Raw genomic sequence first — 27,816 nt, 5'->3', positions numbered from 1 at the left:
GTTGTCCTTGATTTACAGCCGGTTTTCTTCATGTGTAGCGGTAACATAAATTGTGCAGCCCTACTTTCAGTGGTTATAAATTTGAGGAATTCAGTAAACTATGGGATGGGGGAAAAAGGGCGGAAGCCTTTTGAAGAGGCTTTTGATCACAACCCCAGACAAAATAACCAGTTCTTTCAGTGCAAATCCGAAGCAAGCATCCAAGTAGGTTGGCACAGCCTGCTTCTTGCATACAGCCAGTTGTGGGGCATTCGTAGTGTGAAATGTGAGGTGTTCGTGTATGATAACAGGATGCACAAGGCCAAAACCACACAGCGGTGGCATTTCTACGGTGAACCCTCGGAGCTCTGTTAACCAAGGCCTGCAGGGGTTTTTGGAGGAGCAGCAAATTAATGTGCTTCTTTTCATCATAAACCTGCTTGTTCAGATGATGATGTTTAAAACCCTCAAACAAGCTCAGGTTCCCAAGGAGCCGTCTGTGGCCATCAGAGCTGCGAAGCCTATCAAAGCCACCGGTCAGGCCAGTGAAATAAAGACCTCAGGTTTTGATTTTCTTGGCATCTCTCTTTGTAGAGGAAGAGAAACAGCTCATTTAAAAACTGCTTTCTGAGTTGGGCTGTCAGAGCAGCTTTCTGTTGACCTTTACAAATTGATATCGGCACAATCAATGGACAGAAGTTTAAGGGCAGTCTCTTGGGGGGGGGTGGGAAAGAAACCCAGACCTTTATAAAATATGTATGGAGTGCATTTTAAGAAGCCCAACAGAAAGAACAAGCAACATAAACAGGGAGCGTATTGGAGAAAACTGATCCATAAAGAATTCATAATACACAGTTTTGACTACAGTTACTTAGAGTTTGTCTTTTGGGATGATTTCTGAAAGTACACGAGACAAAAAATAACAAACATGCCTTATAGAAAATCCAGAACAAATGATATGTTGGGCTTGGAAAACAATTGGAGATTTTGAAGATGCTTTGCCTGATTCGACTACAGGTGAAGTGCATTTGGGGAGCAATTTCCCAGCACCTGCGACACCCCCGCCTCCTTATAGCCTCAGAAAATGAAGCTGCTTGAGAAGACTCAATAGAAATTACATGAGAAGGGGCAAGTCAGCCCGGCTGTGATTTCAGGAACTGGCTTGTGTGTTTTCTGAGCAGTCGAGGAGACAGAGGGAGGAGCTCATACAACACAGACCTGCAGCCCTCGCTTTCCAGGTAAAATAGGAAGAAGCTTCAGCACTGCGCTGAATACGCTGCTCTTATACAAGCAGGTCATAAATTGAAATACATGTCCCTCTGTACTGATTTCATAGCAGTGCAGGCCAACAGTCGCAGTGAAGTTAAAAATCAGTCCCTTTACTTCTTAATAGGAACAAAAGCTTCTCAGCAGTAGAGGTAAGGTTTTATACATTGTGTTTGGCAGAGCTGAAGCCCTCAGGGGCCTCAGAAGACCTGACTGGGTGCTCAGCACATCTGAAGGATAGGCTGGTGGGTTTTTTTAGCTTTTTGTTTTGATTGTGCTTATGTTGTAGGATCAGGGTCTCAGTTCCAAGCACACAGGTCTGAGAAAGCAGGAGCTTGGTAAGTGTGAGGGTGCCGTGCAGGGGAGGTGCAGTGATGCGTGCCAAGCTGTGTGCAACGTGCAGGAAGTACAACCGGGGAAGGGTGCATGTGGCAGAAGATACTAGCCTAAAACACTATCTTAAAACCAGGCTGTGTGTTTTACATATACAGTATAGAAAAAAAAAAAAAGGTTCTTGCATAGAAAAATTGCTGAAAGTTTGTTTTTCCCGCCTATAAACTGATATCTGAACTTGGTTTAATAACATACAGTTTTTGTTGCACTGTGTGGCCATGGGCAATTAGGAAAACACAGTCATCAGTTCAAGGAAGGCTTCTGTAGGAGAGCCCTTGAGACCAGTGCTTCAACTTGGTGACCTCTCTATAGCCAGGCTCCAGCATTTTGGCTCCGGGCAGTCGGTGCCATCAGCCCTCACAGCTCCCCAGCATCAACACGGCAAAACCTTTCCTGGCTTCCAGGTTTCAGTAATCACCATTTCAGCTGTCTTCCACGAGCTGATTTCTCCTGGCTGTTTGACAAGGATATCGTGTGTTGCTTGAGAACCTGTTATTTTCATCAATGAAAATAAACTGCGTGCAGCTTCAGCTTAATAGACAGGTGCATATTTGCTAAGATAGTGTGATTTTTTTTTTTTTTAATTGCACTCTGTTGCATTACCCCGTCCCCTTGAAGCAAGCTGGGCAAAGCAGCTCTGTGGCTCTGGGCTCACTCTTGCCCCTTGGATGGGGGCTCCCAGTCCCAGCATGCTCCCAGAGGGGTGCTGGGTTTCCTTATTCCCCAAATGTTTGTCCAGCAGCTTTGTTTAACCCTCTCCTGCAGTTTTTTCTTGCAGAGTTGCCAGAATTTGGGGAGGTTGATCTTTCCAAAGCAGTCCACTTCTTTGTGTGCTACAATTCCGTAGTTACCTTAATAATTTTAATAGGTGGTCTTTGGATTATGCGATATTTACTGATGCAAAGGGAGAATGACTTCAATGGGAGATGTCAGGAGGATTTCCAGGGAGATTTCAGTGGCTCATAAACACCCTGTAACAACGGGGCACTTGCTGTGTGCCTCAGTGGTGAGTAATTGTCCCAGTTACATGGGTAGATATAAAAGCACCTGTCCCACCTACCCCTCCTGAGCTGCATCTTTTATGCAAACAGTGCTTAAGTAGCAGTAAGCAGGATCTGAGGGCTGGTTCCCATTTGGCCAAGTGTTTCAATATCGTACTGGCAGCGAGGACCGAGATCCCCTTCCTGTTGCAGCGGCTGCCAGGGCTCCCGCTGGAGTTCTGGGGATGAGGATCCGGCCGACGCTGAATGAATGCGCTCCCTTGTGCCCGCACCAGCTTGGTGTGTTTGTACAGCGTTAATTAAAATGCATTTAAGTTGAGCGAATGCTTGCGGCACTTGGGGCCCCTCCGGGGAAGGAGCAGGCAGCCAGGCGAGCGAAGCCCCTGGCTGTTGGCAAGTCCCAGCAGGGCAGCTGGAGCTGCCGGCGAGGGCGACTGCTTCTTAGCAGTGGGCACTGCTCTGTGCCATCCCCCGGCCCCAGGAGAGCTGCTGCATGTCCCCACTCCATGAGCGGGAAGGAGGTCTGGGGCCAACCTGGCAGCAGATGTCATTGGTGTCACTAAATTGAGTTGCAGTTACCTGGCTTTCCTCTAGAAACGTACCAGCATTGAAGAAGCACCCCAAAGCCTTCCTGCTGCTGTGAGCTGGCTTTGCCGTAGACATTTCCATCATTTGCACCGCTTTGCTTCAGTTAGGACAAGGCTGGGAAGCAGGGAGGGCAATATTTGCAAACTTGTGCCTTCAGCCTGGCACCTCGCTCCGCATCTAGCTGCCCTAGCATGCCTGGCCTTGTATCACTCAGAATCAATTATCTCCAGACTTGTTCATCTTGGGAGGCATTGGTAATAGGCTGTATTTTGGTGCTGTAGGGGAGGATTTGGGTTCTTGGCATTAGAAGTTGCATTCACAAGCTTAATTTTGGGCACCGCACAGAAAATGAGGCGGGAACAGGCTGTCTGTAGATCTAAGACCAGACTAAGCCTAGTGCTGGAAGCAGAGACCACTCCAGTCTCTCTTAGATAATGTCTATTAATTGCTCCTTTTGGCCTGGCACTTCATCGGGAGAAAAACTGTAAATGCTGAAAACATTCAGTAAAGTTATTTTTTGCATCCTGCAGCTGGTAAGAAAATGCCACGCTCCCTCTATTCCATGCATTCATCCTCGCTAAGCATTTATTTACATGGCTGTAGAAAAGCATTTAAAATTCAAGATTTCTTTTTAACACGACTTGCAACTTGCCACTTTGACTGCCAGCGCCAGCAAGCTGCTTGCAGCAGGGACGGGGCAGCTGGCCGGGGGTGGCGGCGAGCACCGTGGGGCCACGTGTCCCCCCGTATCCCCCCCATCCCTCAGGTTCCTGCCAGCTTGGAGGCATTGCTGCTGCCTCCTTGTTGGAGTGAGCGCTTCCAGATTCCCAGCAAGACCTCAAGGAGAGCCAGATGATGGAGCAGATGGCAGATGACTAATTTGGCAAAGTTAGACGAGTGGAAATTGTTTGCTTTAATTGCTTGTCAAGTCCGGTACCTACATTATAGTTAAGGAGCAACTATTTACCCTGGAAATATGATGAAATGAGGAAAGAGAGTGTGAGTGTATGTCTGTGAAGAGCAGGGAGAAGAAGGGAAGGGGAAGTACCCAGGGAAAATAGATTGGTATGCACCCATGGAAAAAAACAACAGCATTGGCAAAGCCTCGTGTATTATTTTTGGCTTTTTTTGAGTGGTAGCTGCATGACTTAGGTCCTGCAGCACGTCTTCCCTATGTTGTCCTTTCCGATTGCAGCATGGACACGAGGAAAAGCAACGCTGGAGATGTTAGCATAAAACAAGCAGATGACAATGGCTCGACACGGTCAGCATAGGCAATTATCCTTGAAATGCTGCAGTATCAATCTAGTCAACGTTTTGATGCCATTTTTTGGTTGATTCAAACACGAGTGCTACATCAGTGAAAGTGCGTAGCAGCAACCAAACAGATTTTGGAGAGCTCGGTGCAAAGACAGGGTGCCATCAGCTCAGGAAGTTGTCATCGCACATAAATAATCCCTCTCGATGAAGTTACAATCCCTGGCAGTCTCCACTGTGACTATTCAATTCTGTGTTCGTAACACTGGGAGAGATCTGCCCATTGCAGATGGTGTCTGATGAGCCTCCATCGGAGGTGAGGCCATCCTCATAAAGCACGGCCCCACTCCTTTTGTGACAACACCATTGGAGACAAGATTTGGAGGCTCAGTGCATGTTTCCAGACCCAGGGGCCATGGTAGCTGGTGGGATTCAGAGGGGATGGCCGTGTTGTAGCACGGAGCAGGCCTTATGGAAGGAAAACGCTTGTGTCAGCTGAGCTTTTAATTAGGAGTAGAGAAAAAATGATGCTTTCCTTCATTAGGGCCTCTCACCTAGGGAAGGGAAGCCTCCAGTTTGAAGACGCTCTCCGGAAGGTGATGGGGTCAAAGGAAGAGAGGTGGTGACCTGCAGTAGGTGTTTGTCTTCTCCCAGGAGCCATCTGCAGGGCTGTAAGGCCAGGCAGGCTGGCCCTCCCTTCATTAGGATGTGCCTAATTGCAAGAAAACACAGGGCTTGCAGCTCATTTAAGGAGAGCTGTAAGGTAATGAAAGCATTAAAACTGTTTTACCCTTCTTCTGTGCGGGCACAGGGTACCCAGGCTAGTGCTGAGTGGGGAGCCGAAGGAAATGAATGGGGGCTGCTGTGAAATTGCTGGTAATTAGCTGTTTGTTAAGGGGCTCCAGTATTTCCCCCCCAGCTGGGGGATCTAGCAAGTTGCCAGGAGTGTTTGCAATTATTAATAAACAGTTACTTCAGCTGTCCTTCAAGAAACCCTGGTAATGGTGCTGTCTGTATAAAGACAGCTAATTAAGTAAATAAATTACGGGGAAGTACAAAAAGGCTTGCATTAGGAAGAGGTGCTAAATGTTGTTAGGCTCCTCCTGGCTGCGATAAAGGAACATATAATTCTGTGTTCCTAAAAAAAAAAAAAAAAAAAAAAAAAAAAAAAAAAGAAAAATTAGTGACTCGGAACATTTAATCCTTGTCTCGTGTTTTTGGCCTGCTTGACAAATGCATCAACAAACAGAGGTCGTGCTGTGTGCAGGCAGAGATGCTCTCCTGCCTCCTCCCTCAAATGTCCTGTAATTCGAAAGACTGAAAGGCAGAGCTTGGGGCCATGGGGTGCACTGTGAGCAGCTGTGATGAATCCTGAGATATATCGGGATGCTCAAGGTGATGCCTCCTCGCTGCTTGGCTGAACACACAAGACATCGGGGTGGCTGCATGGAGGTGACGGTATTTTCTCCTGGATAACTCAAACTGTCGGCAAATCCAGAGAGGGGCTGCATAAAAAAATGAAACCTGTCGCCCTCCTTCCAAAAGTCAGCTTGTCTGTTGAGCTGGGATGATTATAAAATCAATTAGAATTACAAGAACCAGAATTAGACTGAGTCGAAATGATTTTGTAATATAACAGAGAGATTTGTCATCAGCGGAGCTGAGCACAATAATGGCCTAAAAAGCAGAAACTAAAGGACATTTTTAAATGCCTCCACTATTTCCTGTCTCTGAGTGAGCATCCAAATGGCGTGGCTTCGTTAGGAAAAAAATGTCAATGGGAAATTAATTTCAGAGTCATATGCATGAATATTGATGAAAAATGTAAACTCACTTCAATACGGACAATTATGACTGCTGTAATTGGGGCCATTAGGAGCCGAAGCAGTTCTCTGTCACTTGAGGTAGCTGGGGAGAAGTAAGCAACCGAACCTAAAGCATGAATGTGTGGGTAATAGTGGGGGTCCAGTGCTGTGATGACCAAGACTGCTGTGCCCCGGTGCCCACCTGACATGCCTGGGTCCCCCAGCTGCTCCCTTCTGCACAGGTGCCCAAAGGAGAGGGGTAAGACAGGGAAAAGCCATCACAACAATCAGAGTGGGCACAAAATAATAGTAGTGTTGGAATTAATTTTTTTTTTTCCTTTTTAAAATCCCCTTTTCAGTGAGAATTGGTGGTTCTGCCAGTGAGACCTGCATATTGCCTAGCGTAGGCAACTGCTTCGGGAGCTGGATGCCCATTTCCACCCTCCTCTGCAGGGAGGCATCTCTCAGCTGCCTAGCTGCTAGATGAGTTGTCTTCTGGATTGCAGCAGAGCATGGGAAAGGGTCCTCAGAGTTACAAGATGTCAATAAAATGAATTAGAATGAAAAGCCAGAGATTTACTCCAGGTCACTGGGAACAGGAATCTGTAAGTTTTCTGTTTTCATTTTCACCGGCTGCACTCTGTACTGCAGGAGGATGCAGTTCCCCAAACCACCCAGGTTTGGGGGTTAGATGAGGAGCAGGCACAGGGCTTCCCAGATACGAAGGGGCACTCCTTCAGCTTTTGGATGATGTTAGTGGTGGCTCTCTATATCTGTGTGCGAGCACTTGGCAAGGTTTGTTACCATAATTCTAGGAGAGGGCATGGCAAAGGGCTTGCAGATAGCGTGTTTGAAAAGAAATGTACTTGTGAGCATCATGGCACCAGGGTAGCTTGGCGCAGGTCAGCTGCTCCCTGTGTTTCTGTCTGAGAAAATGTATGGGGTTGTCAGATTTTTCTGTGCAGCACTGAAATGGCTCTGAAGGGCTTTCCTCTCTGAGCCACCTGTGCAAAATCTGAGCAAGTTGGGAGTGCTCTTGCTCAGAGGCCAAGGCAGATTTACATTCACATTCCCCACTGGGAGAAGCTACAGGCTGGAGAGGCATCTGAGCTAGTACTTTGCTGACCCTGTTAGAGACAGACCAATTAGTATTTTTTTATGAACCAAGAGAGAATCTGGTGCAGGGACTGCTTTCAACGCACGGTCTTTGTTTTCATACAGTTCATCAGTTTCTGGGCCTGTATTAGATAACCAGCGTACAACCAAGTGCTTTGAAGAAGTGCTTCTCTGTGGAATTGAGATTACAGCGGTTTTGTATGGCACGACAAGGCACACGACATGATGTTTTGTTGTGCTCATGTTTATTTTGGCACTTTATTTTAAAGAGCTGAGACAACACATGAGTGCCAGTACTGTTTCAAAAGACTGCAAAGGCTGGAGGTGCTCTCCCAACTCGGGTACATATTGCAGAATATTAGCTCTGTTACATCCCCCTTCCACGCAGGAGAGTCTGTCTTGTACTACTGCTTGGTTTGAGGCAGTCTGTGACCAATTTTCCTCCCTTGGCAGGGGAGATGGCCACCTTTTGCCATGCATCCCCCAGCAGCAGAGGCCCAGGTGTGAGCTGGCACAAGGAGAGGCTTTATGCACCAGAGGGGATTTCGTTTTTCTAAGACAGAAATTAAATGCTTGGAATCACTGCGAGATAAATTTAGAAGATCAACGTGAGTTCTTCTAAATTTGCTTTTAAGATTTTATTCATCTGGAAGAATTGATTTCCATAGCATTATCAAAAGTCGGCAGTAGTTACTGCAAGGTTTGGTTGTACAAAATTAATCTTCCTCTAATAAAACTTCCAGCCCTGGTTTACATCTCGGCTGGTTTCACCCCTGTTGCTGCAAGAGCAGGCTCCAAATGTTCTGCCTCCTTACAGCAAAAAATGGCTAAATTAGCTTTTGTGAAACATTTAATGTGCGTGCGACATGAAATACCAGTGTTGCGGTGGATAGCTTTATTAGCTGAGCTGCTGGAATTGTTTTCTGAGCTATGTTGATCCTTAGCACCGATTGCGAAATGGAACAGAAATTATTTATTAGTCCTCGGGAGCCTTAAGACAGAATAATACTTATTCGGCTGGAAACACAGTCAATCTTGGTGTTATAGATGCTGCTGCTTTCAAGGAAAAAGCAAACAAACTGATTTTGTAATCGGTAGCAAACATTTTCCGAAGGCTTTTGGCAGGGACACGTGGGAATCTTCCTGAAGGGTTATGATGCCCATGGAAGGGGATTGGAACTTCATGGTCTTTGAGGTCCCTTCCAACCCAAGCTGTTCTGTGATTCTGTGACCCCTGGATCTGAACAAAGCTTTGCATACACGATAGGATGGGGCTTTGTATTTCAGAAAGGACGATGCAGCAGTGGTTGATCCTTCCAGCTTACCCACTTACCAAGTTGGGAATCCTCAAAAATACCCATTAAATGTTACGAACAAAATCCTGTCTTGGAGTGTTTTACTCTAAATGGTAAGGTTTTCTGAGAAAACTTTCAAAAGCAGGAATGTTCGTGCTTTAAATCACGGCTTGAAATCAGGTAGTATTTATTTTAAAATTCATGTAAACCAGACAGTATTTTTACTTTTTGTTTTGCAGCACACTGTAATGTATTTCAAACATTTCAAGTTTATAAACTTAGTGAGAACTTTGAAATTGTAATTTGAGTAAGTCATAGAAAGTATTAAAAACCTACATCCCTTGCATTATTTCCTTTGGTAACTAGACCAAACATGTACATGGTAAAGCAGTCCTATGTAGTGCCTGTTCTGCTTTCGTCTATGCTTCAGCTGCTAGAAACGCAAGAAACGAGAATTATCTGCTAACCCCTGAGCCCACAAATGGCTCATAGTGATGCCAGCCCTGGTATTGCTCCCTGGTGGGGCATCCCAGTTGAGGAGGAGCAGCTTTCCGCTGCCATTTGTAGGGCAGGGGGAGTTTCCTTGGGAGCAAACTTTGAGCAGTCAGGGGGCTTTTGGCTGCCTCCCGCAGCCCTTCGCCAGCTGGCTGTTTGAGGCTCGAATCGCCCTGGCACCGGAGCAGATTGCTCTGCAGCAGGCGAGATGGGCAGCAGAGGACGCAGATGAGAATTGTTCCCATTTCTATTAAAAAAACAAAACAAAACAAAAAGGGTGTAGTAAGTAAATAATAATAATACTACTCCAAAACCTAATCGCTTTTGGTCTTTTAAAGGAAAAAGGACCTGCATCATTCAAAAGAGCATATTTTAGCCAATTTTACTGATTAGGCCTCCAGTCATGGAGGGTTTTGTTTGTATTGATCTAATCCAGCAGTGGGAATGGCTCCAGAAATGCTCTTCTGGTCTGGCTCACGTTTTGCATAATATAATGCCCATTTCAAAAGTGCGGATAGATTCAGATTAATTTGTTCGCAGATAAGAACAGCCCACAAGCTGTCAGTAGAGAGGAAAAGTAAGTGTATGTGAAAAAAAAAAAAAAGAAAAGGCCAGCCCCATGCTCAAACATTTAAGTGGCATTGCTCTTATGACAGGCTGAGAGCTGCATGAAAAAATGCTGCTGTAAAATCCTGCTTCTGTGTTTCTTTCCTGGATTCATTTTTGTCGCTGCTTGATGCACGGCAATCTAATAGACTGAGCAGAGCTGTGATTTGGCACTGGCTTTGAACGGGACTTGAAGATTCAGAACAGAGTACTGTAATATTAAAGAACATCTTCTGAAAACTGACTGTATTTGGCTGGTATTTCCTAACTCGTCTGACACAGCTCCCTTGTGCATTCAGATCACAGTCTCGTGACTTGCGGAAAGACAGTAGGCTTTTGCTCTGTCTTTTATTATTTAATTGTGCAGAGCTCGGGAGAGCTGGGGACTTCAGGAAAGAGGAGGGAAAATGATGCTGGGTACAAGCCTTCTGGCCAGGTTGCTCTTGGTTTCTTGACAGGTCCTTCTAGGTGTCAGCTGAATAGGAAAAATGGTGGATTGCACATGTCAGCTCAGATGCACAGGTCTCTCTGGCCTCTTATCCTTAAATTTGTGAACATCTAGTATTCAGCATCCTGTATCCAGGGACTTCACCTGGTCCTGGTTTTTGCTCTTGATGTGTTGCGGTCAACTTGTTTTCCATTTGCCCTATGTGTTTGCATTTTCCACGTTTCTGGATGTTCAGTGGTAAATACCAGCACCTGGTCACTTTGGTGAGAGGTATTTAAATTGCTGAGATGATCATGGACCTTCTCACCTCTGCTGCTGGTACTCAATCCTGTGAATAACTCAGAATTTTTATTCCAGGTACCTCTATCCCTGGATATAAATCTTCCTTCCTTCCTTCTCTGCACCTGTTCCCCTCTTCCTTACTCGCTCTGATTGCGTTTGTGGTTTGTTGCAGTGTGTGCTGGCACCGAGAACAAGCTGAGCTCCCTCTCGGACCTGGAGCAGCAATACCGGGCCCTGCGCAAGTACTATGAGAACTGTGAGGTAGTTATGGGCAACCTGGAAATCACCAGCATCGAGCACAACCGAGACCTCTCTTTCCTGCGGGTAAGCAACCTTCTCTTTATTTCCTCTCCATCTTCTGTGTACAGGGGAGTAGCCACAACGCTGGGCTGGAGGATGGCAGGCCTCCTGCCCACCACCTCCCAGAGCCTGCAGGAGAAGAGGCTAATAAAATGTCACAGATGCACAGAACACAAGAGCGATGTCGTGGCTGTGACGGATGCTCTGAGTATGTCATTTACATGTGTACAGGACGTGAGGGAGAAAGCCGTGTCACGCCGCAGGAGGGTGACACCAGTCTCTATGGCTGCGTACTGCCAGCGGGTCTGGAGCTCTTAGAATAGGGTGTAGGGAGGTTGGAGCAGTGCAGATAAGCACTGGTGGCTTGGACAAGCTTGTCCTGATAAAATGTCATATGTGGACTGGTTAGTAGGGTAAACAAGGGAAGAACTCTGAAACAAAAGGTGTTTACTGAATTAACATAAAACCCCCTTCACTGTGGAGCCTGGGTTGTGTGATCCGCCAGCTTCTTGCTTTAGAGGTTTCCCTATTTTGTTTAAATATCGTGTTTTTAGCCTTTGTGTTTGTGAAGGAGTATTTCAACATGGTTTTTGCGTTACCTGTTAACTTGGTAGCAACTACAAGGAGTAGGAGGTGAATGCCAAATAGAAAGAATTTAAACCCATCGTGATTTGGCATGCCAAAACTGATTATGTTTGAAAAAAATACCCTGGTAAAGGAGTGATCCAATGCACATAGATGAAATTGGTGCGAGAACCATGTTTGAAAACAGCCCGTGGTGGTGTGGTTACAGACTGCATGGGTCATGCTCTCAAATAGAAGTCAAGCCGTGACATGGATAAGGATTTGTGTTGCCTGTATCGTATGGTATCGCTCGCATATCATTCTGCAAAACGCTCCTGTCACATGGCAAGATGCGTGTCTGCATGTAAGTGGCATTTTTGTAAAAAGCACGTAGGGGAGCAGCAGAGTTTTCATCCGGCAGCCCCGCAGGTTGTGTTACACTCGGGCGTTTGGTTTGCCAGGTCTTGGGTGAGCCTTGTGCTCAGTTTCAGTTCAGAAAAACTTGAGCTTTCCGTTACGGCTTCTAACAAAGGCAAAGCAGAGTCTCCGACAGTGTGTTTAACATTGCTTCGTGTTAAATTTGTTGGGGGTTTCGCAGGATTTCTGCTCTATACATCAGCCTATATTTGCTCAAAGCATACACCAGGCTGTGAAAAGATCTGCAAGCAAAATTCAGCTACCAGATACATGTCTGGAGTGAAGTTTGGGGTGCTAATTGCACTCAGACTAACAGGTTGCCTGTTAATTTGAGCGACGAATGCCTAGGAAGTAAATGCTGTCTGTACATTTCACAGTTGTGACAGGTGGGGAAAACACATATGTGCCTGAGCTCCGAAATAGATAGCCTTGGGGCAGCTGGACTAACGGTTCCCACTGCACTGCACGGGCAGCGGAGTCCTCGTGAAAGGGCAGGGTCCCTGCACTGCTTTGGGCAATGCTGGAGTTTCAGATGCTTCCTGAAACTCCCAATGGGGCCGTTGTGCATGCCTCTGAATTCATCAGATTCATCGCAGATAGTTCACCCATTCAGCTTCCCATCCTTCTTATGCTGACCAACAGGTAGGTGGGGAGAGCAAATTAATTGGGAATTAGGGAGTCACTGTTTCTCGTGGGGAGCTGCTGCAAGCAGAGGAAAATCTTAGCAAATGAGAGACGGTAAAACCAGCAAATGAGAGCAAAAAAGGATCCTGTGTAGTAAACAAAGGTTGTCCGGTTACATTTGCTTCTTGGCAACAGTTACCATTGCATTTTTATTAGCATTATTGCTTATCTTACTTAAGACTGCACTCTCACTGAAATCTCAGCAGAAAGCAGAACTTGAAACAAACCCCAGCAAACTGCAAATCTATGTAATGTGATAAATTGTGGTCATTAAAATAGAAAACCAAACAGGAGAACGTGTTCTCGGTGAGGCAAGTAAATAAACAAATGTTGGCATATTTGTGCTGATAATTCAACATTCATTAGTTAGGCAATATTACTTGTTCTATCATTTTAAAAGTGATTTTAACTGCCAAATGAAGGTGGCAGATGGGAGATAACTAAATGAAGGGCTATTTATCTCTCCTAGACTTCAGTGTGGTGAACTCATCCTGCAACTCATATGATGCTTCTCTGGCCTACTCCCCTTTTTTCCCAGTTTCTTGCAAAAATTGCCCTCTTTCTCCACCACGTGGACTTTGAGCAGTCAGGTGATGGTTTGTGTTGTCTGTACGTCTGTCTGAGGAGTACAGGGTTTCTTTGTGCCCACCTGCCTTCTCGGTAGCCCCCAGCTTAGAGGGAAGACCTAGCAAACTAGGCCTGCTCACCTTCTTATCATGCAATAATAAATGAATGCCATAAATGAATTCAAGTGTGTGTGGGGGGAACAAATAATTTTATTTGTGCCGAGGAAGATTAAAAGATCAGCATCCCATCTTTCATATATATTCAGATATTTATTCCCTAAGTAGATTTGCTTTACGTGTATGAGTTAGCTCACTTAATCTGCTGATTAAGACTAAAAAGGGCTGTCTGTCACCTGAACGAAACCTTCAGCCACCAAACTTTGAAGCCTGAGAGCGTGTGCGTGGCATTGAGATCACGAGCAGCTTCACTCACATAAGAAGGGTTTGTATATTCCCCCAGTTTTTCCCAGCACTCTTGTATGCTCTCATCCTGCCGTTTTGGGAGCTAGGTATCCCCTGCTCGTGGGTGGCCAAAAGGAGGGAGAGCGATTGCAGCCCAAGGTTGTCCTTCACGTGAGCCGGCCTCTGGCTCCACCAGCTCTGCTGCTTGAGTCTTGCCGAGGCCAGAACGGAGATTTACCTCCTTGTTTGGGATTTCGGAAAAGATCAGCTATGCACTGGTTCCTATTGGAAATGACGGTTTGGTTTTGGAAACAGGACCTTATTCTAGTTTCACTTGGCAAAACTGACAGCTTGTATTGTGGGCAGTTCTTACTTCTTAATGGCATCTCTGCGTTCAATTTTCTGAATGAAAAACACAATTAGTATACCACAAAATCGTCTTCTGCAGGCACTCTTCTTCTGTTAAACACATTTAGTAAACAAGAGTTATCTTAGACTAATCCTTAGCCTTTTAGCAATTCGCAGGCAGTAAATTGTTTTCTTGTCCCTGGATTTTATTTAACCACTTCAGATTATTTATTTTTGAAGACATGACTGAAGTTCTGCACTGCTCACTGCAATAACTCTCCCAAATGATTATGAAACTTATTTCTAACTGCAATCAACAGCCTTCGGAAATGATCTACCATTGCTTGATAAATTCCTTGTTCATTTACCTCTGTAGTTCCCTTACCCACAGCAACTTTAGCAGTTATATCTGTGTGTTGTTTAACCGAGCTCGGCAAGCAGCTTTATAGCTGCTCTGTGTCTGCAGCAATGTATAGCCACGTTGTCTCAGTGTCGACACACAGAACTGGGTGGGCTGTGAAAATCAGGACCCTTAGACTTTGTGGCAGGTGGAGCTCGAGGGTTTGGGTGTTATATCAAGAATATAGGTAATTTTTTGCTTCTGGCTGCGTTACAGTCTGGGAGGAGGATTGGGTCAGACAGAGCCCCTCTGAGGAAGGCAGCTTGCCTGAGCAAGCAAGGGAAGAGTTGCTTGCCAACCTCGCTGCCTGGCCCCTGGGTGTTCAGGACTGCTTCTGGTTAAAAAAAAAAAAAAATCTGTATTTTTAGGAAGCTTTCTGCTCTCTTGTAACAAACCAAGTCTATGCAGATCCTTCTGAAAGCTCTGGCTGCCTTGCCGACCCAGTGGCAGGGCAGGGACAGAGCCTGCGGCCTGAACAGACGCGTTGGGCTGAGGAATGCAGAGACAGGAGTGCAGTGCCACATCCAGTTTGCTCAGCAGATCCCAGCAGTGATAGATACGGCTCCTGAAGGCCTGGCAGAACAGCCCGCATCCTCTTCTGCAACAAAATGGTATCTTAATTCCCAGCTGACAGGCTTGGAGAGGGTCCCAGCTCAGCAGAAAGGGAGTGGGACAGGGAGTAGTGCCTGTCAGGAGTCCTCAGAAAGGAGAGGCTCTAGAGTGGTTCTGCCTACATGGAGGGGGATTTTCCCCAGCCGTGCTTGGGAAGTATTGCACATCAGCCCTAGTAGATCTGGGGAGAGGAGGATTTGCTGGGCAAAGCTGCCCAATGGCACCTCTCCTGCAGTGAGCTGCATCAGGACAGCCTCACCAGCATGCGTTGTCCTTGGCTGGACAGGTACCAGGTAATTATAGGCCTGGAAGTCAAATACATGTCCTTATTTATTTGTAATTGCCCTCTCAGGACCTTACCCATAAGAAACAAAGCATAAAGAGCCAAATAGTGTTCCGGCAGCAGCGTGATGGGCAGGGCTGCATGTGCCACACACACACGATCTTGGAGGAAAGAGGACACCTCCAACTTGCTGCCTAAATCTGGCCGAGGCGTCCTGCACACACGGCAATAAAAGCAGCTGCTGCGCTGGGCGGGTTACAGGAGGCCAGGGGCATGCCAGGCCCTGCTCCTGGCATGGACAAAATGTTTTACACCGGCCGTGATCAGCTGCCAACTGTGTTGGATGAACCCGAGCCGTGTTTGAAGCGAGTTGGATCCCAAATTCAGAGGGTGGAGTGGGAGCAGAGGCCAGCTGCGCGGTGCATCTGTGATACAGCTCCTCTCCGGGAGGATGCCTTTTTCTTCATTTCCCTTTGCTTTTGCAGAAACCATGGCTTAAAATAGTCTCAGCAGTATAAGCTGGTCTCAAACCAGCCAGGGAGTATCGATTGCAAAGGGGAGGAAGGGCTTGGGTTCATGTGGCCCTCCAGACCTGTCCTGCCTGCAGAAACGGGTGGTCAAGTGGCAAGTCCGTGCTGCAGCCGCTACGAAGAGCACGGTGCAGTGTGTTAGTACAGTAAGAAGTGAGGTGATAAAAAAATAAATATATATATATATAATTTAGTGCCACCAACCTCAGGGCAGGGATTGGCATTTCTAAAGCCACACTCATCCCCTCTCACGATGCTGTCCTGCTCCTCTCCCTTGCTGCTAGCCAGCCAGCGGTGTTCACTCTTACCTTGTCCGTAGGTGAGTGAGCCAGCACCTGGGTGCTTGCTGCTGCTCCAAAGACCAATATTACAGCTGCATAGTCCCTGACATAACCTCCCCCAGCTCCATCCCAACCCCACAGCTCCTGGAGCCTCACCAGCAGGCAGGTAAAGGCACCGGGTACTTTCAGTGTGTGTAGAGGCACTGTGTTAGTCCTGTGCTTTCCCCCTTCATGAGGCATCGATACAAGAACATCCACGTCCCTGCAGCATCTGCTTTCCCGTGCTGTCCAGGCCAGGTGTGTGTAATACAGGTACATCCTCATCACACCACACGCTGCACGTAGCTGCCTCTGTGCCTCCCTTCCTCATATGCTCCAGAAACCCTCTCCTGCAGCTTCCCTCCCCTCCCAAAAGCTGCCCGTGCAGCCTCTGGTCTCCCACCTGCCCCCCTCCCTCCCCACATTTCTTCCAAGTCTTCCCCATCGTGCCTGGCCACCCTTGCCTGTTGAGGGTGCCAATAACCCCGGCAGCACCCGCAGCAGTGGGAGGAGCGCGGGGTTAAACAAATGCATTTGCTCTCGCTTCTGACTCCGTGGTACGCAGCTATCCCTGTCCGGCTCTCGCAGAACCATTTCTTCATGTTGCTCACAAACCCAGCAGCTCCGTCTCTCCACGCAGTTCATGCTGTTGGTAGTTGCCCCCAGCCAGGTTTTGGCTCTGTTTTTATACTCCTCCCATCTCTGTTCTTTTATTTTTGTAGCTGTCCAGGGCATTGCAACAGGCCGAGTAATGGGCTGGGAGGATCGCTTCTCTTCCATACACAATCCAACCTCGTGTCCCTACAATGAACTGAAAAACCCACCAGTGGAACCTCTCTTTCTGCTCTCCTCCTTTCCCCACCAGTAATGCAAAACCAGACTAGAAGCGCTCTGCAGTGTAGTTTTTGGCTTGGTGTTGAGGCTGGAAGTGTAACTTACAGACTGTGCAAGCTGGTACTCTTCTGTTTTGAATTAAAATTTTAGCTTCTGCAGAACAAACAGAGAAGAGAATTAATATACAATTAATTCTCGAGCTGAATTTGTCAAGCCATAACCAAATATATGTACATTTGTTATTGCCCCATTAATTTAGCAATTACTTTTGGTGGCTTTGTATGAAAGATATAGCTTGAAATAACCACTTGTTTGCAAGAAGAGCAGTGTGCTGCATAAATGCAGGCTCCTGTTTTGATCCAGGGACTGTCAAGCTGCCCTCCTTGGCTGTGTGTGCACCAGGTGCTGTGCAGCTCCCCAGGCAGAGCTTTTTGGGGAGGTGCAGGGCTGCAGGTGGTGCCTCTCTAGGGGAACGTGGCCCTGCTGAGGATGGCATCATCCATCAGATGGCACTGCCACAGGGCAGGAGGCCAGGGTGGTGGCTTTCACTTGTTTCTGCTTTTCTGTGACCAATCTGCTGTACAAGGCACGAGCTGCTGTCTGTGTGGAGCAACTAGCAGGTGGCATCAATGAGCCTGTCAGCAGCACAGGCATCTGTTTGTGGAGGTTTTGGAGAGGCTCCGGGTGGACACAGGGACAGATCCCAACCTGCGGCTTTGTTTCCCCACCACCCATGTTGGTCAAGAGCTTCCCCAGCTCCTAGCAGCCCTTGTCTTTGTGAAGCCTTCAGTTTGGGTGAACATCCGTCAGCTGTATCACACACGGAGATTTGAAGTCCAGGGTGATTAAAGAGTCTCTTTAAATTTTCTGTAGTTTTTCCCTTTCAGCTCCCATTGTAGTGGAGGCGCCCCACCTCCTGCCGCCCGGGAAGCCTGTCTGATTCATACGCACGGCAGTGATAGCAACTCTTGAGAGATAAAAGAAGCCTGACTTAAATTATTCAGAGTAACCCAAACCCACGCACATGCTCAACATCAGTAATACCTTTTGCTCTTACTGTCCTGTTCTCGTGGCTGCAGCGAAGCCGCCCTTCATTTCGCAGAGCACCCGGGAGGCGATGCAGGGCAGCATCACCCTTGTCCTTGTCCAGATTCATAACATAAACGAATGCAACCGTTGAGATTCATCACTCTGCCCAGGCTTGTTGTTATTTTATTCGCTATAGACTGCTAATTTCTTTTTTTCCCAATTGCTTGGTATCTCGTCACACTCTTCTGCCAGTCCTTGATGGGTTCTGATGCTGTTAGCTCCTGCGTGTCTGTGAAGTGCGTTTGGTTCAGCCCGCATCCCAACCTTGCTGGGACAGGTACTGTGAAAACACCGGTGGTGGAAGGAAAACGTTATTAAAAATAAAACAGTGCAAACCTTCTTAATTAGGTGGTGTTTCTCTTAGAAGCTGATCTGCCCTCTAGGCAAGTGAAAGCAATTATGCCTTCCCTTTCAACCACCTTACGCTGCTAATGATCTTACTCTTGTAAATGTAAACCTCTCCCCTAGGAAGTGCTGGCCTCATTGAAGCTGGACAAAATCAAACAGGGAGGTAAAGTTAAGCTAACTTACAACAAAAGACTAGTTGCAAACACTTTTAAATTCTAAATGGATTTATTAGGTTATAAAGCAAATGAGTACTTATCTTCCAGCCACAGAAAGAGAGGTTATCCGCATTTGGCGTCAGCGGTGAGTGTAATGAGTTTTCAAATCTAATCTTAACCCTAACTTGGAGCTGGAGTAAACTCCACCACTTCACGCCTTTCCCTGATGAACTGTGCTCAGGTGTCTTTAAGGTTTATTTCTTCTCCTCTTCGTCCACCCACCCTCTCAGATCTTCTCCACAGAGACTGAAGTCAAGAGAGGCCCAGGCAAGGTATAGGTAGGTACAGATATATATAATTGTTTTATAGTGGTATGCACTAAGTGAAAGCATTTTGTGCTTTCCTTTGAGTGATATTTTTCCATTTTCCTCAGCATTTAGGAAATGAATTGCCAATTTTTCCTTTAGTTCTCCCTCCCTCCAATCCCATTTTACTATGGAACAAAATGAAATTTAACCAACTGACTGTCAGAGAGCTGAATAATCTTGCATTGTAATACACCGACTCAGAGTCCTGGATCAATGGGCTTGAATTGCTGCTAAAAGCTATATGAAAGGGAAACCAAAGTCTTTTGCTGTAAGCTCTGTCAAGGGGTGGAGGAGCAGAGGGATGGATGGAGGCTTAGCCAACAGTTTTTGTGCTAAACCAGATCAATTTTAAAGGTTTCCTCTGTAGATGCCTGCCAGAGGGCTTTTATAGTTCAGAAATGTCAGCACAATTGTGCAGATTGCAACATTTAGCAGCATTAGCACTCCCACCCCAACCCCGATATGAGTACGAGGCCGTCGTGGAGCCACGTGTGTCGCGCAGCATCCTGCGTGGGTAGGGTGCGGGCAGAGGGAGAAGCAGCCTTCCTGAGCACCCACCGGGGGCATTTCAGGTGTTCCCAAGGTCGTGTCCTCATGGTAGCTGCTCCGTTGTGCTGGGCTGTTTTGAGGAGCCGGGTGGCTGGATCTTCCAGGGGCTGATGGTGGCTCTGTCTGCTCAACCGCGGGGTATGAGATGATGTATTTCTGAGATGAGATGTCCCTGGTGTCAAACGTCGTCACAGAGAGGTCGAATTGGGAGGTTTTGGTTAATGCACTGAGGATCTAGTGCGAGGCAGTAGTTGTGCTGGTGGCTAAGCACAACCGTCCCCATTGCCTTCTCCTGCTGGGGTTTGAAGTTTAGTAGGAGGCTAATAGTGTTTGCGTGCTGTATTGACTAGCAGGTTCCTTTTCCCCCTTTTGCGGTGATTAGTCCTGCCAGAGAGGAAGAGTGAAGTGCTCTGAGGTACTGTGAGAACATAGTAAACGGGAAAATGTCAAAAGGAGGGTGGAAATATCATGCTGATTTTGAAACACCTGCACTGTTTTGTGCAGGGAAAATAAATGATTGCTTAATGTTGCTCAGTGGAAGGAGAGGTTATACCAACAATGCATTTTGTAAAAGAGTTTATGCTCACGCTATAAGAAGACAACCTTAACAAGCCCAAAATGGAGACAAGAGACCCTTGAATAAATGCTGTTCAGTTTGAAAAGGATTGCAATAGGTAACTGAATGGGCCAGAGCTCCCTCTGATGTCTGGTACTTTGGGACTGATTCAGGTCTTAAATGCCACCAAGGGAGTTGTGAAACATTATTTATTGTTTTTATGTCTGGGTAATCTGGGTGACTGTGGTATATTGCTCCCTTGAAATGGGAAAGCTTGAGATGTTGGCTACTGCTTGAAACTCCTGCTTTAACCCCCCCTTTTTTTTAAACCCCTTTTCATACCAGCGTTGCTTACATGTAGAAAGACCCTTCCTGCCTTGAATTTGGAAGGGGGATTTTGCAAACAGTGTCCCCTCCAGAAAGGACCAACGGGCAGTGGCGAGCAGAAGGGATGGCAAGGCATGTGTCCTATGGCTGCTATAAATCAAAAGCTGCAACCCCGTGTAATACATACCTCAGGAATAATAATGGCAGTTCATCCTTCAAAAACACCGTGTGGAGTGAAGGGCCGAGAAAGGAAAATCTATAATGAATATCAGGGAATTAATGGCTGTCTCTGCAAAACTGTAGAATAACCTCTTCAGGAAGCAGATGATGTTGCTGGATTCCTTTCAAACCCACAGAGTGATCAACTAGAAAATGCGTCTGCTGTGAGGAACAGCCTAGCTTTGATAAGGGCGTGGGAAACATGACCTAATAGGTCTTAGATTGCTCTCACTTTTAAAATAACATTTTTTAATTTCTCTGCAGACAGGGGAGTTTTTAGGTAAAAGAAGGAAGGGTATTCTCCAGATGTGTTGCCTTCCCACTCTCCTTGCCAGTGAGCTCAGGGCGAAGCGTACGTGCTTCTGGGACAGCTGGTCTCTGCGAAAATGTTTATATCTCAGCTGCTGTGCAGCCTCAGGGATCTTCAAGTGATTTGGAAAAGGCTCTTGTAGTTAAAAGTATAGAAGATGATTAAGGAAGAAATTCAACACCTATAGCCCCGTCCTCCTTTTATTTCTGTCCCTTTCATGGGATACTCTGGTGGAGAAGTGCCTTACCTGAAAAAGGGAAACCTATTCAAAACAGCTATTGCAGCCATCTCTACGCAAGGACTGTGCAGCAAGGGATGGGACGAATTGCAGTGCTCAGTAACTGACAGAGACGTGCAAGCAGAAAGAAATAAGAAGGAAATACTTGCAAATATTTGTGCTGCCTTTAAACCAACAGAGAACAGCAACAGCCACGCAGCTTAAACCTGAAACATTTTGCTGGGATTTGTTGCAGTTGTGGTTATCTGACTGCTGGCTGATATCCTCCTTCCCTGCCCCTCCTGCCTACTCATTTCCTGAAAATGCAGATATTTGTAATTGAGGCCAGGTGAGGTCCGTCTATTTAGCTAACAGCAAGCCGACCCCAGCCGTGCCATCGATGAGCTCCGGTGCTCGGCGTCGGCGTGGCCGGAGGTTCTGGAGGCGATGCCCGGTAATGATGGCGGATGCTGAAACACGCTCCCGTGTCAGCTAATCAGTTCAGTGCCAATCAGTTCAGTGCCAAAGCAATCATTTGATCTCAGCAGAACAGCTGGTTTTAAACTACAGATTATCCACCACTTCATCTCCTCACTTAGCTGTGGAGCTGATTTGTTTCGGCTATAGATCAATTACACCCCAAAAACAACACTCGGTTCGCTCATAGCATGTGAAATGAAGACAAAACTGATGGAGGCACTAATGATAGATCTCCCATTACAGATCCTCCATCCATGCGCATAAATATCCATCACCGGGGAGCGAGCGCTCGTTCATTCCTCCAGCCAGTCATGCTCATTTCATTAGGATACAATGAATTATTTTAACAGAACAATGCATATATAAGAATAAAATGTGGCTAAAAGGACATTTATTTCTTGTGCAGCCTATAAGTGTCCCTGGTTGGGTGACACCAAAATCACTCAAACTGATCAAATGCAAAATCAAATACGTATGGTTAGAGCCTGTTGGGAGGCGATGTTTATCATGTTAGAGGCAATTTAGTCATACCAAAGAAAGTGTTTTCATGCTGTTTTTTTTCTTGGTGCTGTTACGACCTTTTAATCAAAAATATCTTCCCCCAGCCCCCAAAGAGAAAGAAAAGCTTGGGAAGCTCTTCGGGAGTTTGGGAAGGTGTGATGGAAAAGCTGGTGGTAGCGTAGCACGAGCTCTGCTCTGCTCCTCTTTGCAGCAGGCATTTCCTTTTTCTGGTCAGGGAAGGGAGGATCTTAGTTGGCAGTTGTGCAGTCCTAATTAAGAAGAAAAAAATTATCCCTTCTGAAGAGTTAGTCTAATTTTTTTCATCCTCCAACCCCTCAGTCTTGACCCCCTCACCTTGCAGATCTATCCATCTGGCACATGCCTAGCCTAGGCTGATGAAATGACAAATTCCCGAAATGCTGAAATAACATATTGCTACAGGTGTCCCTAATAGGCAAGCTGGTGTTTCTTGGGCAGAGTAGGCCTGGCAGACTTAAATCCACACTCACATCAATACGTTTGCACCCCCCGTGGCAGGCCTGCCTCAGGATCAGTTCAGCTTATGTTGCTGTGTGTTGGCCAGGCAGTGTAGGGCTGAAGAGAGCTGGCTGCAGGTATTCACAATGCAGATTTCAGGTGAATTATTAAAATAAAAAGGTGTTTTGCTTTGGCTTGTGATACTGCTGCTTGACCAAAACGTGGTGTTTCTCAATTGCTCTCTATTTAATAGAAGAGATAACCACAGTTATCCCCTAACGGGTTGCGGTAATATAGCACATCATGTGCTGATATGCATGAAAATGTTTTCCAGGCTTTCAGTCCCAATGAAAAAATAAGGTTATGTCAATGGATTTCCTTATACGTGCTGTACACCGAGAGCATCAAAACCAGGCACCTGCAGGTCACCTGCGCTCTTGTACGTGTGCTCTCGCTTATGGAGCAAGGTTCCCCTTCCTGCCCAGTGGGGCTGGCTCCTTACGCCCGTCCTTTTCTCTGCTGTTCCTGAGATCGGATGAAATGCTTATTCAGCTTCAATGGCAGTGCTCTTTTTATGTCTCATTTACCTCGATGTTATGTATTCAGTAGGCAGAGGTTTAATGAATGTAGTTCCTGGCCTTTCTGCGCGCTCAGTTCTGCATACTTGTGATAACCTTTTCATTTTTTGGCTTCTGGTGGAAACGTGCTGCTCAGGAAGCAGCATGTGAGGACACCGAAGGGTGCTGTGGGAACGAGAAGGTGCTCACACTGCACTGGGAGCTGTCCTGCAGGGTCTGGCTTTGATCGGGTGATGGAGAGCAGAGAGCTCAAGGCAGGAGTTCAGGGCACATCCTACTAGGGAGTACAACCAGCCTCTGTTAATTAAATATAAATATATATATATATATATATATATATATATATATATATATATGAATCCCTCTCCATCCCACTCTTTTGCACCTGGTATGATGTTCTTAACATAATTTCTTGGTTTTGTTAGATGACTGTCACAGCAGCGAGACCCCTGATTTGTTCAGCAGAGACCCAGCAGGATCAGTGGCTGCCACGTGCACGCTGGGGAGATGTAAAACCACCCTCAGGTAGATTGGTTTTCTGAAGAGGGATTTCTCAGGTGGTATTTGGAGCAACCCGCACTGGGAGTTTTTCTCTCTGTCCTTAGGCAGAGTGATGGGAGAAGGGAGCGTTTTAAGTGTGGTTTCCTATGGCCCCATTTCGGGAAGTGCTGAGCAGTTGTTTCCAGGAGACCTCGTGGTGCTCCTTAGTCCTGGGGCACATGTCCCGGGGCTCACGTTCTCCCCTTGGTCAGCCTCACAATGTGCATACAGAAAGATCAGCGCTGGATGGAAATCATTTCAAATAAGGTGATCTGCACGTACTCGCACAGACACATCAGAGCCAGCTAAGCCTGCAGCCAAGAGTTATAAAATTCCGATTTATTAAAATGACTTTGAATAGAGTTCACACATTCCCCGAGACTTTGGCTTGAAAAGAAATAATTTGGATTGCAATTCTGCACCTCGACTCCTCCCATAAAATCTCACCTTCCTCCAAACATGTCTCCAGTATGAGCCATAATCTCATTTCTTGTTTTCATTTCTTCTAAAGTTTTAATTGTTTTGCTGTACCTAAAGCATTGGGTTGTAGCTCTGACTTCTGCAGAGGAATTACACACCACCTTTTTACGTCCGTTAAGTTTTGCTAGTCATTTTAAAATGACTGCTGCCTGTAACTGTTAGAGCAACTGTGAAGAGCCCAGAACTGACAGCTCCTTGAGCAACTTTTATATTTTTTCCCATGAATTTTTAATGCTGCATCACTCTGCAAATTCAAAGCCGATGCAAATATTTGTCGTACCTGCTGCAGCCGGTGTCCACTGGATGTTAATTTGCCAGAACGATAAATCCCGTTGTGCCTGGTTAGCATGAACTTCCCAGAAGCAAAAGAAGGAGGTTTCATTTTGGATTTCAGGGAAGGTATCAGCAAAGGCACCTCTTGTTCCCTTAAATAAACATCTACGGCTCCATCCTCCAGGCACATCTCGGTACCCCTCTGGGGCTCTCAAAACAAAAAGGTCTCTTGTCTGATAGCGCTTTTAAGAGGCAACGATTTTTCTCAGCCCCCACTTAACTGGTGGGTAATCGGCTGCCATGTCGCTCAATGCAGGTCTTTGTTTTTATTTATTTTTTAATTGAGCTAAATGTCTCTTCTGCCTTATTGCTGCGTCTGATCTCTGCTGGAGAGAGCAAATCTTAGCAGCGTGTAACATCACACGTTCCTCTGATGGCTTTCGTCTCCCATATGCTCTGGTTCAGTAACAGTTTTGGCTGATCACTGTGACAGCAAAACACCTTTTTTATTTAAGCTACAGCTTTCTGAAAATATATCTTTGGGCTTAATCAACATAACCTTCAGCACTTCTTTGAAACCCTGGATCTAAAAGCCATGAATGTCAGAAACGCTTCGCAGCTTGTGGGAGCCTTCAGCACTTCTGACAGATAAAAGCGGAGGAGGAAGCCATCAAAAATATACCAGATCCAGGCTGGAACGGGCTTTCTGCTGGCTGCTGATGCTTGGAAGCCTACAATGGAAAGGACAGGCTACCTATGAGTAAGAAGCCCAAGGGTAACACGATGCTAGGCATAATATTATGAGCAGCCTTGGGGGGGTTTACACTGGAGATGCTCCGCAAGCCGCACTTAGTCACTGTTTACCAGCAGAAATGGTCCTCTGCGGAAAGGTCTTTTGGACTTGAAAGCTATTGGTTTATTATTAGAAGAGTAGCGGTGGTGTTATTTTTAAGAAGAAGAGGGGAAAATGAGAATAAATTACAGCAAAATGTCAGCAACTGCTGAAAATAGAGGAGTATCAACAGGGTCTCTTTGGTGTTTTTGCAGCCAGGCAAGCACAAGCAGCAGGAATGGTGCCAGCATGCAGTTTCCATCAACATAACTCATTACCTTTGCCATGTTTTTAAATATTTCAAGTTTAATGGTTAATTTTCGATGATACCAGCTAACAAGAATCAGACTACGAAAATTCACATTAAAGTACCAGTTGCAGAAAGCATGCATCAGTAATATGAAAGCAGCACAGGACGGAGCGGCCATGGTCTTCCAAGAAATCTTTTCAATTTCTCATGTTCCCTGTCTGGGTAAGATTTATTAAACAGTCCTCTAAAGGGAATGTCCCTCTTCGCTACCTTTTATTATTGGTGGAAGCCAATTTGAAGCTCGCTCTTGTGCGAGGGGGGTGGTGTCTCCAGGTGATTGATGAGCCGAACTGGAAGGGATTCTACTTGTGCAAGCCCGAACTCCTTGGAACAATAGTAACAGAAAAAAAAAGGCTATTCTTCACATTTCATTGCCTCTTACTTCTGAGCTTCGCTTTTGCTTTCCTTCCCCACCCCTCCTCTTGGACTTCTCGTTTTTCTGGCTTGCTTCTCAGGATAAAGAGAGAGAAAGTGGAGAAGGCAGAAGGTCTGCGTGGTGCAGCTGGTGGAGGTACTTGCAGGAAGAGTTGCCAGCTGTTGTGGGTAGCCATGATTTTTTGCTTTGTTTATGATGAAGACTAATTGCAGTTTGCTCCATACGCTTCCCCAGAGGTCTGCTGCCTTCAAGGAGAGGCAGTAAACCGGGCAAGCTCCAACAAGGCTGGTAGGAGAACAGTAGGGCAGGTAGGACGTATGTGCTGGTTCTCCAAATACAAGAGGAGTCAAAATGCAGTCCCTTATGTTGGAGCTGTCAATGCGAAACTGCTTTGCCCTCTGCTAAAGAGCATATACTTGGTTTCTTCAGGGTTTGCCTGGGATGGTGGCCGAATGCAGATTCCTCTCCCAGGGATCACAACAAATGAGATATCTGACTGTGCTTCACACACAGCTTTGTTCCTGCATGTGTTTGGGGTCTGTGAAGACTTTTCAAAGGCAGAAATCCAGGTCTCACCATCTCGTTCACCTTTAGCACATGGTGATTTCCTCTTACATTCAGACCTCTGATCCTTTCTGGGTGCCCAGAAAAAGATTTTCATCCTGTAAATATAAGAGGGTGTCTAATCATCCTTACATTTAAGATTCCTAATTTAATTCCTCTTGTTTTCATTCAGGGGTTTCCACCTTACTATTTTTTTTCCTAATCCTCCCCAGGAGACCTCTAAAACTTTTCCACTGGAGCAATGGCAAATTTAACCAGAAAGCTGTTTTTCTTAAGCACCTTTGAGGAGCCACTGATGCAGGCTGAAACAGAGAGACGCTACAGATACAGCAACCAGATATTAACGTGAGCAGGGAAATCCTATGCTACAAGTCAAAGGAATGATTCCATTTTAGCTCTGACTCTGACCTCTCCATGAACACTCCAGAGCCTTCGGGGGCTATACCCTGTCAGGGCTGTTGGCTGAAAGTTGTCACGGAGGCCAGACTAAGGCGATGCCAAGCCCAGCACTGCTGGAGAGACAAGTATGAGCACCAGTACGTGCTGGTAAACTGCAAAACAGTGAGCACCTTCTTATTTTTTGAGTGCATTTTCCCTCCCCTTCCCAGACGGAGCTCCTTGCCACACTTAAGATGAATATTCGATTTACTTTGGTCAACCAAAAATTGATCCTTTTCTCCCTTTGCTGCTATGTTTATTCTTTGAGAACTTTCTCCAACCTAATAAGGATAGATTATTTTTTTTTTGTGATATTTCATCAAATCTGCCTTCTCTTTGCTGGGTTGAGGTTTGATGGAAACAAGTTACTCATAAAAATGCAGGTCAATTCTTATTTTACTGAAAAGAGCTGTTGCCTCCGTAAGAAATATAATAAATGAAACCAAATGAAGATACACAGATGTTGTAATAAAATTAGTAAATTTGTGTATCACTGAACTTCATTGAAATTATTGTAAGTGGTGCTGTTACATTGTTTAATTATGTACAATTAGCACTGGAATTGCAAACTCCCTGCTGGAGCCTTTTCTCTTAGATTTACAATAGGTCATGGTAGAGTATTTTTCTCATTACTGTCATGGAGGCACTAATTGAACTGGATCCGATCTCCCACATTGACTGGTTTTATCCGTAGAAGAATAATTTATTTACGTACAAATAGTTCTTCTTTGCTATATTTAACCGGAGCCTGCAGCAGGCATAGAGGAGCTGGCAGAATTTATAGTCCATTAAAGCATTTTCCATCAGGTGTCATCTGTGAGAACTGTTTTGGGCATATGAAGCACGAGTAAGATAAATGTAGTTTTGGTAAGTCTTGAAAATACTTTTCGTCTGGCCCACAGCCTGCCAGCGTGGTAAAGCTCTGGGGAGTTGTACAGAAGAAATCAGCAACACTCAATTTATGTATACACGCATTGAGAATCCTCCTGACAACCTGGGAAATGCAATATTTTGGTCTTGCTTTCGGAAGGCTTAACG

The 27,816-nt window shown here is 46.0% G+C and overlaps 1 protein-coding gene across 6 annotated transcripts in view; it reads left to right on the top strand.

Annotated features, from left to right (window-relative positions):
- Window positions 1–27,816, top strand: part of ERBB4 (erb-b2 receptor tyrosine kinase 4) — a 575,035-nt gene that overhangs the window by 201,865 nt on the left and 345,354 nt on the right. For all 6 annotated transcript variants that reach the window (XM_040562317.1, XM_040562315.1, XM_040562314.1 and 3 more), the window contains exon 2: window positions 10,704–10,855. In XM_040562317.1, coding sequence (XP_040418251.1) covers window positions 10,704–10,855 — 152 coding nt within the window. The remainder of the gene's footprint in view (window positions 1–10,703; window positions 10,856–27,816) is intronic.

The sequence above is a fragment of the Cygnus olor genome, chromosome 6, assembly GCF_009769625.2.
Source record: "Cygnus olor isolate bCygOlo1 chromosome 6, bCygOlo1.pri.v2, whole genome shotgun sequence".
Taxonomy (NCBI): Eukaryota; Metazoa; Chordata; class Aves; order Anseriformes; family Anatidae; genus Cygnus; species Cygnus olor.
Note: the sequence above shows the minus strand (reverse complement) of the source record. Positions and strands in the feature narration are given on the sequence as shown.